The 13,991-nt window shown below is 52.0% G+C and overlaps 1 protein-coding gene across 1 annotated transcript in view; it reads left to right on the top strand.

The window, feature by feature from the left end:
- RCC1L (RCC1 like) overlaps positions 1-10,690 on the top strand; it is a 37,312-nt gene extending 26,622 nt beyond the window's left edge. Inside the window, exon 11 of the mRNA XM_003895901.3 lies at positions 9,762-10,690. Coding sequence (XP_003895950.1) covers positions 9,762-9,839 — 78 coding nt within the window. The 3' untranslated portion in view covers positions 9,840-10,690. The remainder of the gene's footprint in view (positions 1-9,761) is intronic.
- The last annotated feature ends 3,301 nt before the right edge of the window (positions 10,691-13,991 follow it).

The following is a 13,991-nucleotide window of genomic DNA, read 5'->3' as shown; positions in this document are numbered from 1 at the left end:
TGGCTCACCCAAGCATCCAGTCCTGTAAGAAGGCCTGTTGGAGGCCGTCCTTGGGGTGGATCGGGGAAACAGAGGCACGATGGTGCAAGGCTCTGGCAGGGTGCCGTGAGGCTCCAGAGAGGGGGAGATACTCGATGAAGTCGGCACACTAGGAGCTGTTTACAGAAGCCCACATAGGGGAATGCTTCACAATGAATTTAAAAGAAAGCAGGATGTTTAATATTTAGATGGTCCAACCGCAGCCATGAAGTGAAAAAATGAAGTCGCTTCCTTAGGGGCGGTAGTATGCAATTAGACAAAAAGGCTCCTTCCAGAATTACAGGGGAAGAGAGACTCGTTCTAAAATTGTAGTTTACCTTTGCTTTGTTTACTAAGTCAGTTCTTTAAGGCATTCTAAAAAAGGAGGTTTTTGGGGTTTTTTGAACATGAAACATATGTTCATGGTACAAAAAAATATACTATGGAAAATAAGTCTCCCACCACCCAGTTTTGTTCCAGAGTTTTCGTTCCAGTTTTGGTCCTGGTTTCTTTATGTTCTTTTCCAGAGATAGTCTCTGCATAGAAACTCATATGCGTGTGTGCATGTGTGTGTGTGTGAGTGCATGCATGTGTGTGCAGGATGCATATGGGTGTACTTTATCAGAAGGTTGCATTTTAATTTGTTTTGAAATTGTGAAAAGCATTTTTTTTAAAATTTTTTTTAATTTATTTTTTTTATTTTTTATTTTTATTTTTATTTTTTTTTGAGACGGAGTCTCGCTGTGTCCCCCAGGCTGGAGTGCAGTGGTCGGATTTCAGCTCACTGCAAGCTCCGCCTCCCGGGTTTTTACGCCATTCTCCTGCCTCAGCCTCCCGAGTAGCCGGGACTACAGGCGCCTGCCACCTCGCCCGGCTAGTTTTTCGTATTTTTTTTAGTAGAGACGGGGTTTCACCGTGTTAGCCAGGATGGTCTCGAACTCCTGACCTCGTGATCCGCCCGTCTCGGCCTCCCAAAGTGCTGGGAGTACAGGCTTGTGCCACCGCGCCCGGCTAATTTATTTTTTATTATTATTATACTTTAAGTTCTAAGGTACATGTGCATAACGTGCAGGTTTGTTACATATGTATACTTGTGCCATGTTGCTGTGCTGCACCCATCAACTCGTCAGCACCCATCAACTCGTCATTTACATCAGGTATAACTCCCAATGCAGTCCCTCCCCCTCCCCCGTGAAAAGCATTTTTAAAAAGGACTTGCACCGGGTGCGGTGGCTAACACCTGTAATCCCAACGGCAGGCTGAGGCAGGCAGATCACAAGGTCAGGAGTTCGAGACCAGCCTGACCAACATGGTGAAACCCCGTCTCTACTAAAGTACAAACAAATTAGCCAGGGGTAGTGGCAGGCGCCTGTAATCCCAGCTACTCGGGAGGCTGAGGCAGGAGAATCACTTGAACCCGGGAGGCGGAGGTTGCAGTGAGCCGAGATCGCGCCACTGCACTCCAGCCTGGGCGACAGAGGGAGACTCTGTCTCAAAAAAAAAAGGACTTGCAAAAGAAATGTGTGTGTGTATATATATATGTATGTATCTGTGTGTGTGTGTGTGTGTATATATATATATATTTTTTTTTTTCAAGACCATTGGTGGAGGCTCTGAGAAAGCAAGTTGAAATGGAGACTTTTACTTTGTTTTTTATTTTTGCTTTTTATGAGACAGAGTTTCACTCTATCACTCAGGCTGGATTACAGTGATGTGATCACAGCTCACTGCAGCCTTGACCTTCCTGGGCTCAGGTGATCCTCCCACCTCAGCCTCCTGAATAACTGGCACCACAGGCGTACACCACCACACCTGGCAAATTTTTGTATTTTTAGTAGAGATGGGGGTCTCGCTATGTTGCCCAGGCTGGTCTCAAACTTCTGGCCTCAAGCAGTCTGCCTCCCTCAGCTTCCCAAAGTGCTGGGATTACGGGCATGAGCCATCACACCTGGCCGACTTTAGCCTTGTTGGAAAAGTGTTTGTATAATAGAGTTGTTCCCAAGGTGTTGGACCTTCCGGCTTTCTCCTGGGCCTGGAAACCGCCGCTGTGAGGAACGGAGAGTCAGGCAGTAGATGCAGCTCAGATAATGTGAGCGTCAGTCATCTACATGCCCACTGCTTTCTCACTGACTCCTCTCTTCTCTCACTTAGCCCTTCCTTTCGAAAAGGACTTCCTTGTGAGGGCGGGCTTGGGAAACAGTTAAAGCAGCCGGGTTTTGGGTGAAAGAATGCTGACGAGGGTCTGCCCCCTGCCCTCATTTCCTTCAAAGCAGAGTGATCAGCCTGAGATTTGACTCAGGTCATGTTGCCCCTGCCACAAGGGGCTTGTGCAAAGCGCTGGTCCCTGTGCGGGCAGGGAGTGGCCGGAGCCCGATCCCCTTGACATTCCATCTGGGTCACTTGCCCTGACTCTCCACGCACCAAGTGTCCTTCTGGTCATTTGCTTTTTATTTTTATTTTATTATTATTTTTTTGAGATGGAGTCTTGCTTTGTTGCGCAGGCTTGAATGCAGGGGCACGATCTCAGCTCACTGCAGCCTCCACCTCCCAGGTTCAAGTGATTCTCCTGCCTCAGCCTCCCTAGTAGCTGGGATTACACGTGCATGCCTGGCTATCATTTGCTTTTTAAACACATTTGTACCCAGGAAAAGAGCACCCCAGCCTGTCCCCATGATGGCGGCAGTTGGCGCCAAACCATTGTCCTGCCTCTTGCACATTCAGGGAGCCCCTAAGTGTTTGTGCAGGGAGTGGCCTCGACCCCTGTCCTCTTTGGATTGGGGGTGGGACGGTCCAGTTCCTTCTGATGTCTCACTTAAAAAAAAAAAATTACAAGTGATTTTTCTTTTCGTTGTTTTGTTTGTTTGTTCTTTTAGACAGGGTCTTGCTCTGTCACCCAAGCTGGAGTGTGGTGACAGGATCTCGGCTCACTGCAGCCTCTGTCTCCCAGGTTCAAGTGATCCTCCCATCTCAGCCTCCCGAGTAGCTGGGATTACAGGCTTGCACCACCACACCTGGCTAATTTTTGTATTTTTTGTAGAGATGGGGTCTTGCTGTGTTACCCGGGATTTTTTTTTTTTTTTGAAACAGGGTCTTGCTTTGTCGCCTAGGCTGGAGTACGGTGAGATCACAACTCACTGCAGCCTCAAACTCCGAGGCTCAAGCGATCCTCCTGCCCCAGCCCCCCAAGTAACTGAGATGTGGGATGGGATGACAGGCACGTGCCACCACACCCAAATAATTTTTTTTTTTTTAAGGAATGGGGTCTTATGTGTTGATCTCAACCCCCTGGGCTCAAGTGATCCTCTTGCTTCATTCAGCCTCCAGAATAGCTGAGATTACAGGCATGTGCCACCACACCCGGCTTATTTTATTATTTATATTTATTTGTTTTATTTTATTTATTTATTTAAGAGATGGGGTCTCACTATGTTGCCCAGGCTGGTCTCAAACTTCTGGCCTCAAGCGATCTTCCCACCTTGGCCTCACAAAATGTTGGAATTACAGGGATGAGTCACTGTGCCTGGGTGATCTTTATTCTTTAAAACAACTATGTTCAAATTAATGGTCCGTAGGGGATATATTACATCATTTAAGAAGTAGTCCAGAAAAGAAGAGAAAAAAAAGAGTAAAACTTCACTTGTAGCTCGTACACTGGTACCAACTAGTTATTCCTAGACTCACAGAATTTGGCCTTTTCTGAGTATGTGGGCCCGGGAGGCGACATCTGAGCCACCTGATTCAAACCTCTGCTTCCAGAACCTTTCCAGGACCTGTTTTTTTGCTACATGTTGAGACTCATCACTCAGAGAGGTTCAGTGGTTCCCCCAGGATCACACATCTAAGTCGGAGTCAGAGCCAGGATTTGGACTCAGTTACCTCTGAGTTTTAAGATAATGGTCTTTGCTGCCGGGCGCGGTGTCTCACGCCTGTAATCCCAGCACTTTGGGAGGCTGAGGCAGGTGGATCACAAGGTCAGGAGATCAAGACCATCCTGGCTAACACGGTGAAACCCCGTCTCTACTAAAAATACAAAAAAATTAGCTGGGCGTGGTGGCGGGCGCCTGTAGTCCCACTACTCGGGAGGCTGAGGCAGGAGAATGGCGGGAACCCGGGAGTTGGAGCTTACAGTGAGCCGAGATCGTGCCACTGCACTCTAGCCTGGGCAACAGAGCGAGACTCCGTCTCAAAAAAAAAAAAAAGATAATGGTCTTTCTATAGTCACCCACCTCCCTGGGCAAACCTGAAGCTGGTGTGGAGATAAGGCAGCACGCAGTGGCAGGGAACATTCGACCAGGTGTTGTCTGGCCTTTCAGGACCCTCCGACCTAAGAGGAGATGCTGTGGACCCACAGCGACGAGGGGGTGTGGAATGGCCTTCACCCCTCATCCCCCAGGGAGCGCCCTGGCTTTCCACGGACAAGCATTCCAGCCTGGCTTCGGGGAGGACAGGGCATGGACAGCGTGCTGGGCACCTGACGTCCATTCTCTGTCATCCTCCAGACACCTTGAGGGTGGGGTTGCTCCCTCCACAGTGCGCACACGGGGACACCGATGTCAGGAGCAAAGGGGCTTGCCCCAGGTCTCACGGCCCCTGAGCGGGTTGGGTACAATTTGAACCTGCGACTCTGCCTATAGACAGTGCTTCCCCTCCCCGTGGGCCCGGCAGGTCAGGACCGATGGGGTCTGGAGACACAGCTGGGGAGCTCGCTGACTTCCAGCCTCGCTTATACGACTGCCTCCATGGCCCTGGGTCTTAGGTGGTGGTTCTTTTTGTTTGTTTGTTTGTTTTTTGAGACGGAGTCCTACTCTGTCACCCAGGTTGGAGTGCAGTGGCACGATCTTGGCTCACTGCAGCCTCCGCCTCCCGGGTTCAGGCGATTCTCCTGCCTCAACCTCCCCAGTAGCTGGGATTACAGGCATGTGCCACCATGCCTGGCTACTTTTTGTATTTTTAGTAGAGACAGGATTTCACCATGTTGCCCTGGCTGGTCTCGGACTCCTCACCTGCCTCGGCCTCCCAAAGTGCTGGGGTTATAGGCGTGAGCCTCTGCTCCTGGCCAGTGGTTTTTTTTTTTTAAATTATTGGCCAGGTGCGGTGGCTCGTCCCTGTAATCCCAGCACTTTGGGAGACCGAGGCGGGCAGATCACGAGGTCAGGAGTTCGAGATCAGCCTGACCAACATGGTGAAACCTCATCTCTACTAAAAATACAAAAATTAGCCAGGCATGGGGGTGCACACCTATAATCCCAGCTACTCAGAAGTCTGAGCAGGAGAATCACTTGATTCCCCTTGAACCTGGAGGCAGAGGTTACAGTGAGCCAAGATTGTGCCACTGCACTCCAGCCTGGGCGACAGAGTGAGACTGTCTCAAAAAAAAAAAAAAAATATTTTATTTATTCGTCTATGTATGTACCCACCTAGGTGGTTCTAACTAAGCAGGAGAGGAGTGAGGTTAAAAGCTGGGCACAGGCCAGGCGTGGTAGCTCACGCCTATAATCCCAGCGCTTTGAGAGGCAGACGCAAGAGGATTGCTTGAGGCCAGGAGTTCGAGACCAGCCTGGGCAACATAGTGAGACTCCATCTCTACAAAACACAAATGACCCAGGTGCAGTGGCGTGTGCCTGTAATCCCAGCTCCCTGGGAGGCCGAGGCAGGAGGATCACTTGAGCCCAGGAGTTGGAAGCTGCAGTGAGCTATGATCACACCACTGCACTCCAGCCAGGGCAACAGAGCACGACCTGGTCTCTAAACAAAAATTTAAAATACAAAAGTGGCCGGGCTCACGCCTGTAATCCCAGCACTTTGCGGAGCTGAGGTGGGCGGATCACGAGGTCAGGAGTTTGAGACCAGCCTGGCCAACGTGGTAAAACCCTGTCTCTACTAAAAATACAAAAATTAGGCCGGGCGCGGTGGCTCAAGCCTGTAATCCCAGCACTTTGGGAGGCCGAGATGGGCGGATCACGAGGTCAGGAGATTGAGACTATCCTGGCTAAAACGGTGAAACCCCGTCTCTACTTAAAAATACAAAAAACTAGCTGGGCGAGGTGATGGGCGCCTGTAGTCCCAGCTACTCGGGAGGCTGAGGCAGGAGAATGGCATAAACCCGGGAGGCAGAGCTTGCAGTGAGCTGAAATCCGGCCACTGCACTCCAGCCTGGGTGACAGAGCGAGACGACGTCTCAAAAAAAAAGAAAAAAACAAAACAAAAAAACACAAAAATTAGCCAGGTATGGTGGCGCACACCTGTAATCCCAGCTACCTGGGGGGCTGAGGCAGGAAAATTGCTTGAACTCGGGAGGTAGAGGCTGCAGTGAGCCGGTAGAGGCTGCAGTGAGCCGAGATCGCGCCTCTGCACTCCAGCCTGGGTGACATTGAGACTCCTTTTCATTGAAAAAAAAATATATATATATATATGCAAAAGCTGGTGCTGTTGAACTGCAGAGCTGGGCGCCAGAGCAGTCTCCCTTTCCCGGGTTCTCTTGTCCCCACGAGGGACTCACTGCTCAGGGTTCCTTCTTCCCGCACCCCCGTCTTTCACCTGGTGGGCGTTTGTTTTAGCAACTTGTAATTGTGGATAGGAATGTTCCTAAATGGATTCTGCTGAGACTTTTAAGAGAGTCACCGAGGCTAAATATGGTTCTGGGTTTTGGAGCTGTTTCCCTCAGCAGTGGAGCTGTGAGTGTAAATTGGCTTAAAAGAAAAACGCCATTTAACCTTGCCTAGGACAAAAATAAAACATGGCTGAGGGCAGTCTCCTCTTGGACTCAGTTCAGAGACCATGTGAGATTGTCCGCCAGGGGGAGCTGGAACCTTGGGGAGCCTCACACTGGTCCCCAGGGAGGGCTCCCAGGAGCCAAGCCCTCGCTGCCCACACCAACCACAGCAGAGACCATCCTGGCTTCCTCTGCTTTGGGCTTGAATGGCCAGAGCCCTAGGGGAGCAAGGACCTGGGGGCTTAAGTGCAGCCGATGAGTGAGGAAGCGCACTTTCCCGGGAAAGGTAAATAGAGCACTCCCTAATGGCTGCGGAGGTTGCTAAGAGGCGGTCGGGGCCCAGTCACCGCAGAGGCAGCCTGTTGTCTTCCCCCGCCGGCCTCACAGGCTTTCTGCATCTACGTGCCTTTGTGATTCACTGGGCCCCGTTCTTGTTTGTTTAGTGATTCCTGTAATGGGTTCTGCTAGAGACGTTCATTTGTTTAGGGACAGGGCCGGGGGAGGACAGCATGACTTGGTTTCCAGCATCCATCTGCCTGTGGCCAGGAGTCTCTAATGGTCTTGTCTCCCGGCGTAGGCGCAAAGCTCCAGGGTCAGCGCCTGCTGCCTCTCGGCTTTTAGGGCCAGGCCATCTGGATTAGGCGGTTTCCCTCTTAAGCTCGGTAAACTCCACAGACTGTGACAGATCCCCTTTCCAGCTGTCACACCACCTGGCTGCATGCTGCCACCAGGGGAGGGTGGTCGAATTTGGACCTGGTCAGTAGATCAGGTGCCAGCATCCTGGCAGGGGTCTTCGGGCCAAGCCAGGCAGGGGCACTTCCTTTGCAGTGGGCACTTAAGAAAGGAAGAGAAGGCCGGGCACGGTGGCTCACGCTTGTAATCCCAGTGCTTCGGGAGACCGAGGCAGGTGGCTCACGAGGTCAGGAGATCGAGACCATCCTAGCCAACATGGTGAAACCCCATCTCTATGAAAAATACAAAAATTAGCTGGGCATGGTACTGCGTGCCTGTAATCCCAGCTACTTGGGAGGCTGAAGCAGGAGAATCGCTTGAACCAGGGAGTCGGAGGTTGCAGTGAACCGAGATCGTGCCTCTGCACTCCAGCCTGGCAACAGAGTGAAACTCCGACTCCATCTCAAAAAAAAAAAAAGAGACGCATATCTGCTTTTGTGCATAAAGAACCTCTGGAAGGCCAGGTCTGGGGGTCACGCCTGGAATCCCAGGACTTCGGGAGGCTGAGGCAGGAGAATCACTTGAGCCCAGGAGTTTGAGACCAGCCTGGGCAACATGGCAATACCCTGTCTCTACAAAAAATACAAAAATAAGCTGAGCGTAGTGGTGCACGCCAGTAGTCCTAGCTACTTGGGAGGGTGAGGTGGGAGGATATCTTGAGCCCAGGAGTTCGACATTGTGGTGTGAGCTACAGTTGTGTCTCTGTACTCCAGCCTCGGCAACATAGTGAGACCCCTTTCTCTACAAACAAACAAACAAAATTAGCCAGACATGGTGGCACGTGCCTGTGGTCCCAGCTACTTGGGAGGCTAAGGCGGGAGAATCGCTTGAGCCCAGGAGGTTAAGCCTGCAGTGACTGCACCACTAGACTCCAGCCTGGGCAATAAAGTGAAGCCCTGCCTCTTTTTTGTTTTTGAGCCAGAGTCTTGCTCTGTTGCCCAGGCTGGAGTGCAATGGTGCGATCTTGGCTCACTGCAAACTCTGTCTTCTGAGTTCAAGCAATTCTCCTACTTCAGCCTCCCGAGTAGCTGGGATTACAGGTGTGCGCCACCACACCCAGCTAATTTTTGCATTTTTAGTAGAGACGAGGTTTCACCATGTTGGCCAGGCTGGTCTCAAACTCCTGCCCGCCACGGCCTCCCAAAGTGCTGGGATTACAGGTACGAGCCACTGTGCCCAGCCTAGACCCTGTCTCTTAAAACGAAAACAAACCTCTGGAAAGTTAATAAGAAATCAGTTAAAAGTAGTTTTCAAGGCCGGGCGCGGTGGCTCAAGCCTGTAATCCCAGCACTTTGGGAGGCCGAGACGGGTGGATCACGAGGTCAGGAGATCGAGACCACCCTGGCTAACATGGTGAAACCCCGTCTCTACTAAAAAAAATACAAAAAAACTAGCCGGGCAAGGTGGCGGGCTTGTAGTCCCAGCTACTCCAGAGGTCGGGCGCAGGAGAATGGCGTGAACCCGGAGGCGGAGCTTGCAGTGAGCCAAGATCGCACCACTGCACCCCAGCCTGTGCGACAGAGCGAGACTCCATCTCAAGAAAAAAAGGAAAAAAGAGATGAGTGGAGATGCTGGGCCAGTGAGGTCTGGTTCCCAGACTGGACCTGCAAAGCAGGAGAAAGGGTTTCTGGAGCTTTTTTTTGACACGGAGTCTCACTCTGTAACCCAGGCTGGAGTGCAGTGGTGCAATCTTGGCTCAATGCTGCAGCCTCCACCTCCTGGGTTCGAGCGAATCTCCCACCCCAGCCTACCGAGTAGCTGGGATTACAGGCGCACGCCACTACGCCTGGCTGGTCTCACAACTTCTGACCTCACATGATCCGCCTACCTCAGCCTCCCAAAGTGCTGGGATTACGGGTGTGAGCTCCAGCGCCCGGCCCCTGGAGCTTCTTAGTGAGCCATAGCAGTGGCTTCCAGGAGAGATCTCTGAACACCTGGTCTGGGGGCATGGAGCCTGCTGGGGTTAGGGTCAGAAGGGGAGCAGCCCCTGTGGGGCGTGCAGATTCCAGGGATGCGCACAGGCCTGTGTTCCTGTCCAGCGTGGCCTCTCAGGCTGATGTGAATGGCGATGGCTGCCGTTGACTGGAGGGAGTTGGGATGGCCTTGTCTACATGACCAAATGCAGTTGTCCTGATGGACCTGCTGGGGAGGCGTGAACGCCCCCATTCCCAGAGGGGAGGGAGCCACGGCTCAGAGAAACCGTCTCCTACTGAGAGGTAGGGCCAGTTGGCCAACACCAGTGCCTGCCTCCTCCGGGTGCGCCACCCCCACTCATGGTATGCTGGGTCTTATTTTTCAGGTGACGATGCCTGGGGAGCCCATGGATGTGGCATGTGGCGTGGACCACATGGTGACCCTGGCCAAGTCATTCATCTAAACCTCCCTCACCTGCTTGGGCGGCCCCGGCCTGGGAACCACTGGCACTGCTTGGCAGAGGCCAGCGCGTGGCCAGCCCCCCGGGGTTCTTGGATGGTGGTGGCAGAGGACCCTGCGTGCAGTGTGATGCTGTCTCCTGAATCCCTTAGCGGGTACCTGCCAGGAGGATTGGGGCAAGGTCCCTCTCCAGTCGCGGGTGAGGCCTGCGGAACTCAGCACGGGACAGCAGCCTTTGGTGGGCCGCTGTGGCCCGCGCGTCTCTGCTCTCTCCAAGTAACATGCGACGGTGTCTGGTGTCACGTCTGGCCTGAGAAGCCCGTCTTAGGAAAGCTTAGCTTGAAGGCAGTGCTCGGGAGGTTTCTCCTCCCTCTGTCATGGCAGTCTCTTGGTTTGTGTCTGGCTAAGGCCATGCGTGTGCTTCGGACCGAGCCCCAGCTTAGGCGAGGGAGCCAGGCTGACTTCGGCCCTCGGTTTTCATTCAAGCCAGTCTGCTGATGGCCCTTCCTGGCCGCCTGCCACACCGCAAGCTCACTGGGGGGACACCAGAAGCACCATGGCCTGGGATTCCATCTGGAGCTATCCGCGGGCGCCAGCCCCAGCCTCCCACCACGCTCACTGCCTGGCTTGGCAAAGTTAAGAAGCCCCTCAGGAAGAGAATCGAGGCCAAGTTCCTGTGGGCCAAGGGCCCCGAGCACATCCGCCAAGGCTCAGCTGCAGTGCCAGGCGGAGGAGGGAGATCCAGAAATTGTGAACAACGTTTGATTTAGTAGCGTGACTTGCCTTTCCCTTTAAAAACATCTTTTACAAATCTGTCTTGGAATAAAGTCTATTTTCTGTCGTTTGGTTTTTAAGATCTGAGGAGGTCTTCTTAAAATTTTACTTGATCATTTAGAGTTTTGCTTTTATAAACAAGCCTTTTGATACAGAGGCAGAAGCCAGTGAAAAATACTTTTATAGAGATGAGGTCTTTTGATTTTATTTTTTTTTTATAGAGACAAGGTCTTGCTATGTTGCTTAGGCGCAAACCCCTGGCCTCAAGCCATCCTCCTGCCTAGGCTTCCCAGAGTGCTCGGATTATAGGTGCAAGCTACCATGCTCAACTGAAAAATAGTTTAGAAGACAGTCCTACTTGACAAATATTTTCTTTTTTTTTTTCTTTGTCTTTTTTTTTTTTTTTGAGACAGAGCCTTGCTCTGTTGCCCAGGCTGGAGTGCAGTGACTCAATCTCGGCTCACTGCAAGCTCCGTCTCCTGGGTTCAAATTATTCTCCTACCTCAGCCTCCTGAGTAGCTGGGACTACAAGTATGCGCCACCACACCCAGCTAATTTTTTTTTCTTTTTTTTTTTTTTTTAGTAGAGATGGGGTTTTGCCATGTTGGCCAGGCTGGTCTCAAACTCCTGACCTCAGACAATCTGCCTGCCTTGGTCCCCCAAAGTGCTAGGATTACAGGTATGAGCCACTGCACGCAGCCATACTTGACAAATATTTTCTGAGCAGATTCTACTCCCATAATTCAGTTGGAAGAAAATATTTGGTGCTCCTGTCACAGGCTGGACTCCCATGCCCTGTCTGCCTTTATCCCGTTCCTTTTATGCGTTCACAACAGATACTTGTCGTGTGCCCCTTCGGTGCCTGGTACTGTCCTCATGCTGGGGAATGTGGTGACAAAAATCCGCGCACCGTGAAGCTTACATTCTAGGGAGGGAAACAGGAAAAATGAGAAGCAGCGTGTGAAATGATTCTGTGATCTGTGGAGAGAAAGCAGGAGGAGGGGATGGGATCTTGGGAGGGCTGCACTTTATTTATTTATTTATTTATTTACGAGATGGAGTCTCTGTCTGTCCCCCAGGCTGGAGTGCAGTGGCACGATCTCGGCTCACTGCAACCTCTGCCTCCCGGTTCAAGCAATTCTCCTACCAGTAGCTGGGCTTACAGCACCCGCCACCACACCTGGCTAATTTTTGTATTTTTAGTAGAGACAGGGTTTCTCCGTGTTGACCAGGCTGGTCTTGAATTCCTGACCTCAGGTGATCTGCTCACCTCGGCCTCGAAAAGTGCTGGGATTACAGGCGTGAGCCACCGTGCCCGTGTACAGCCTAGAGCTGTACATTAAAGTGGAATGCTCACCCAGCCAGCGGTGTCCTTCTCGCGGCCATGAGAACTAGCTACTTAGATATCCAGGCCAGGGGCCCTTCATCGGGACTGTGAACTCCATTCTTAGGTTTATTACAGTCAAGTTTTCTCATATACTTGAAATAGAAATTGAAAACCGTGTGTCATTTTTCCTTCCTGAAACTCCTACTGGGGCCAGGTCTAAAGTTGCCCCTGCTGTGAAGCAGGGTAATCCGACCTCGGTGAAATTCAAGCCGCGAAGCAAAGCACGTATTCATCTAGAGATGGTAAGTGCCCCTGGAGGTCAGACGCAGGTCACACTGGGCGGGGTTCAGGATGGCAGGTGAGGATGGCGGATGGAGGGTCTCTGGAGAAGGTGGGTTTTTTAATCCTCCCACCCTAATGGCAACCAAGATACAGATCTAGTAATGATCTTTTTTGTTTGTTTGAGACAGAGTCTCTCTCTGTTGCCCAGGCTGGAGTGTAGTGGCGTGGTCTCAGCTCACTACAACCTCCGCCTCCTGGGTTCAAGCGATTCTCTTGCCTTAGCCTCCCGAGTAGCCGGGACTACAGGCATGCACTACCACGCCTGGCTAATTTTTGTATTTTTAGTAGAGATGGAGTTTTGTTATGTTGGCCAGGCTGGTCTCGAACTCCTGACCTCTAGGAATCCGCCCTCCTCGGCCTCCCAAAGTGTTGAGATGACAGGCGTGAGCCACCAGGTCCGGCCCCAGTAATGATCTTGACTTTGGACATAGCAACCAGTGTAGAAGCAGGGATGTCCTTGAGTTTGTCTTTTCTTTCTTCCAGCTGGGCTCTGTCTGCCCAGGAGGGCTGCTTGGCTGTGCCCTCTGTGGGTCACGAGGGCTCCTGGTTGGAGCTTTTCTGCCGTGAACCAAGCCCTCTCCCCAGTTGTCACCAGTGCCTGCATCTCAGCGTCTGTCCTCTCTTTCCCTCGTGCCCTCCCCAACCCCAAACCCCAGCATTTGACACACGCATCCATAGAAACCCTACTATGCCATTAGCTCCGTTGCTAGGCTCGATCATCGTGTTCCCGTGAAAAATCAGTGTTTGCAAGCTCCCGTCTCCTCTCGCTTTAGTGAGCATGTGAACAGCACCCGCGATGAAGTGAGCATTGTACCAACCCCATGTGTCCCCAGGCCATTCTCCATAGACGAGGACTCTGTCCCTTTCTCTCTGATGGGGTCGGTAACCAAGGTCAGAGAGGCACCCGGGTGGAAGACATAGCGTGTCCTGGTTGTCAGGCTTGAGGAGGCCACCCCCATCTCCCTCGGACAGTTTGCAGGGGTCGTAGGTCGAGTTTTCCATCCTCTTCGCCCCTGCAGGTATGTAGACCACCACTCCACACTGATTTCTGCGGGGAAGAGATGGGCCTCACTGGCATGAAAACCCTTCACAGCTCATCAAAGCTCAGGTTGTCAACCTCAATAGAACGCTGTCGTCACTTGTTTCTTGAATATATGGTCAGCTCACATTTTCATTAATTCAGGAAATACGCGCTGACTCTGCTCTGCATGACGAAGTCAAATCCTGACAAATACGCCCTAAGGAGAATGCTCGGGCACGGTCCAGCAGGTTGCAGTCCGAGGCCAAGTGCTCAGTACCGTGCTTGGGCCAGGATCAAAACTCAGGATGCGCTTATGAAATCCCACATTTCTCTTGCCTCCCACCTGGTGCCAACATCTAAAGGACGCCTGGCCTTTGCCTGGACGGCAGCAAGAGCTGCTTAAACTGTTGCGGGAGGCGGGGTGCAGTGGCTCACGCCTGTAATCCCAGCACTTTGGGGGTTCGAGATGGGCAGAGCACTTGAGGTCAGGAGTTTGAGACCAGCCTGGCCAACATGGCAAAACCCTGCCTCCACTAAAAATACAAAAATTAGCTGGACGTGGTGGCACGCACCTGTTGTCCCAGCTACCTGGGAGGCTTAAGCGGGAGAATCGTTTCCCTGCTCTACTCCGCTCTTTGACCTTGGGAAGAGGCATTGCTCTCCTGAGACTGGGTTTCCCCTCTGAGGCAGGG

The sequence above is a fragment of the Papio anubis genome, chromosome 4 (assembly GCF_008728515.1).
Source record: "Papio anubis isolate 15944 chromosome 4, Panubis1.0, whole genome shotgun sequence".
Lineage (NCBI taxonomy): Eukaryota > Metazoa > Chordata > Mammalia > Primates > Cercopithecidae > Papio > Papio anubis.
This window is presented reverse-complemented; position numbering and strand designations above follow the sequence as displayed.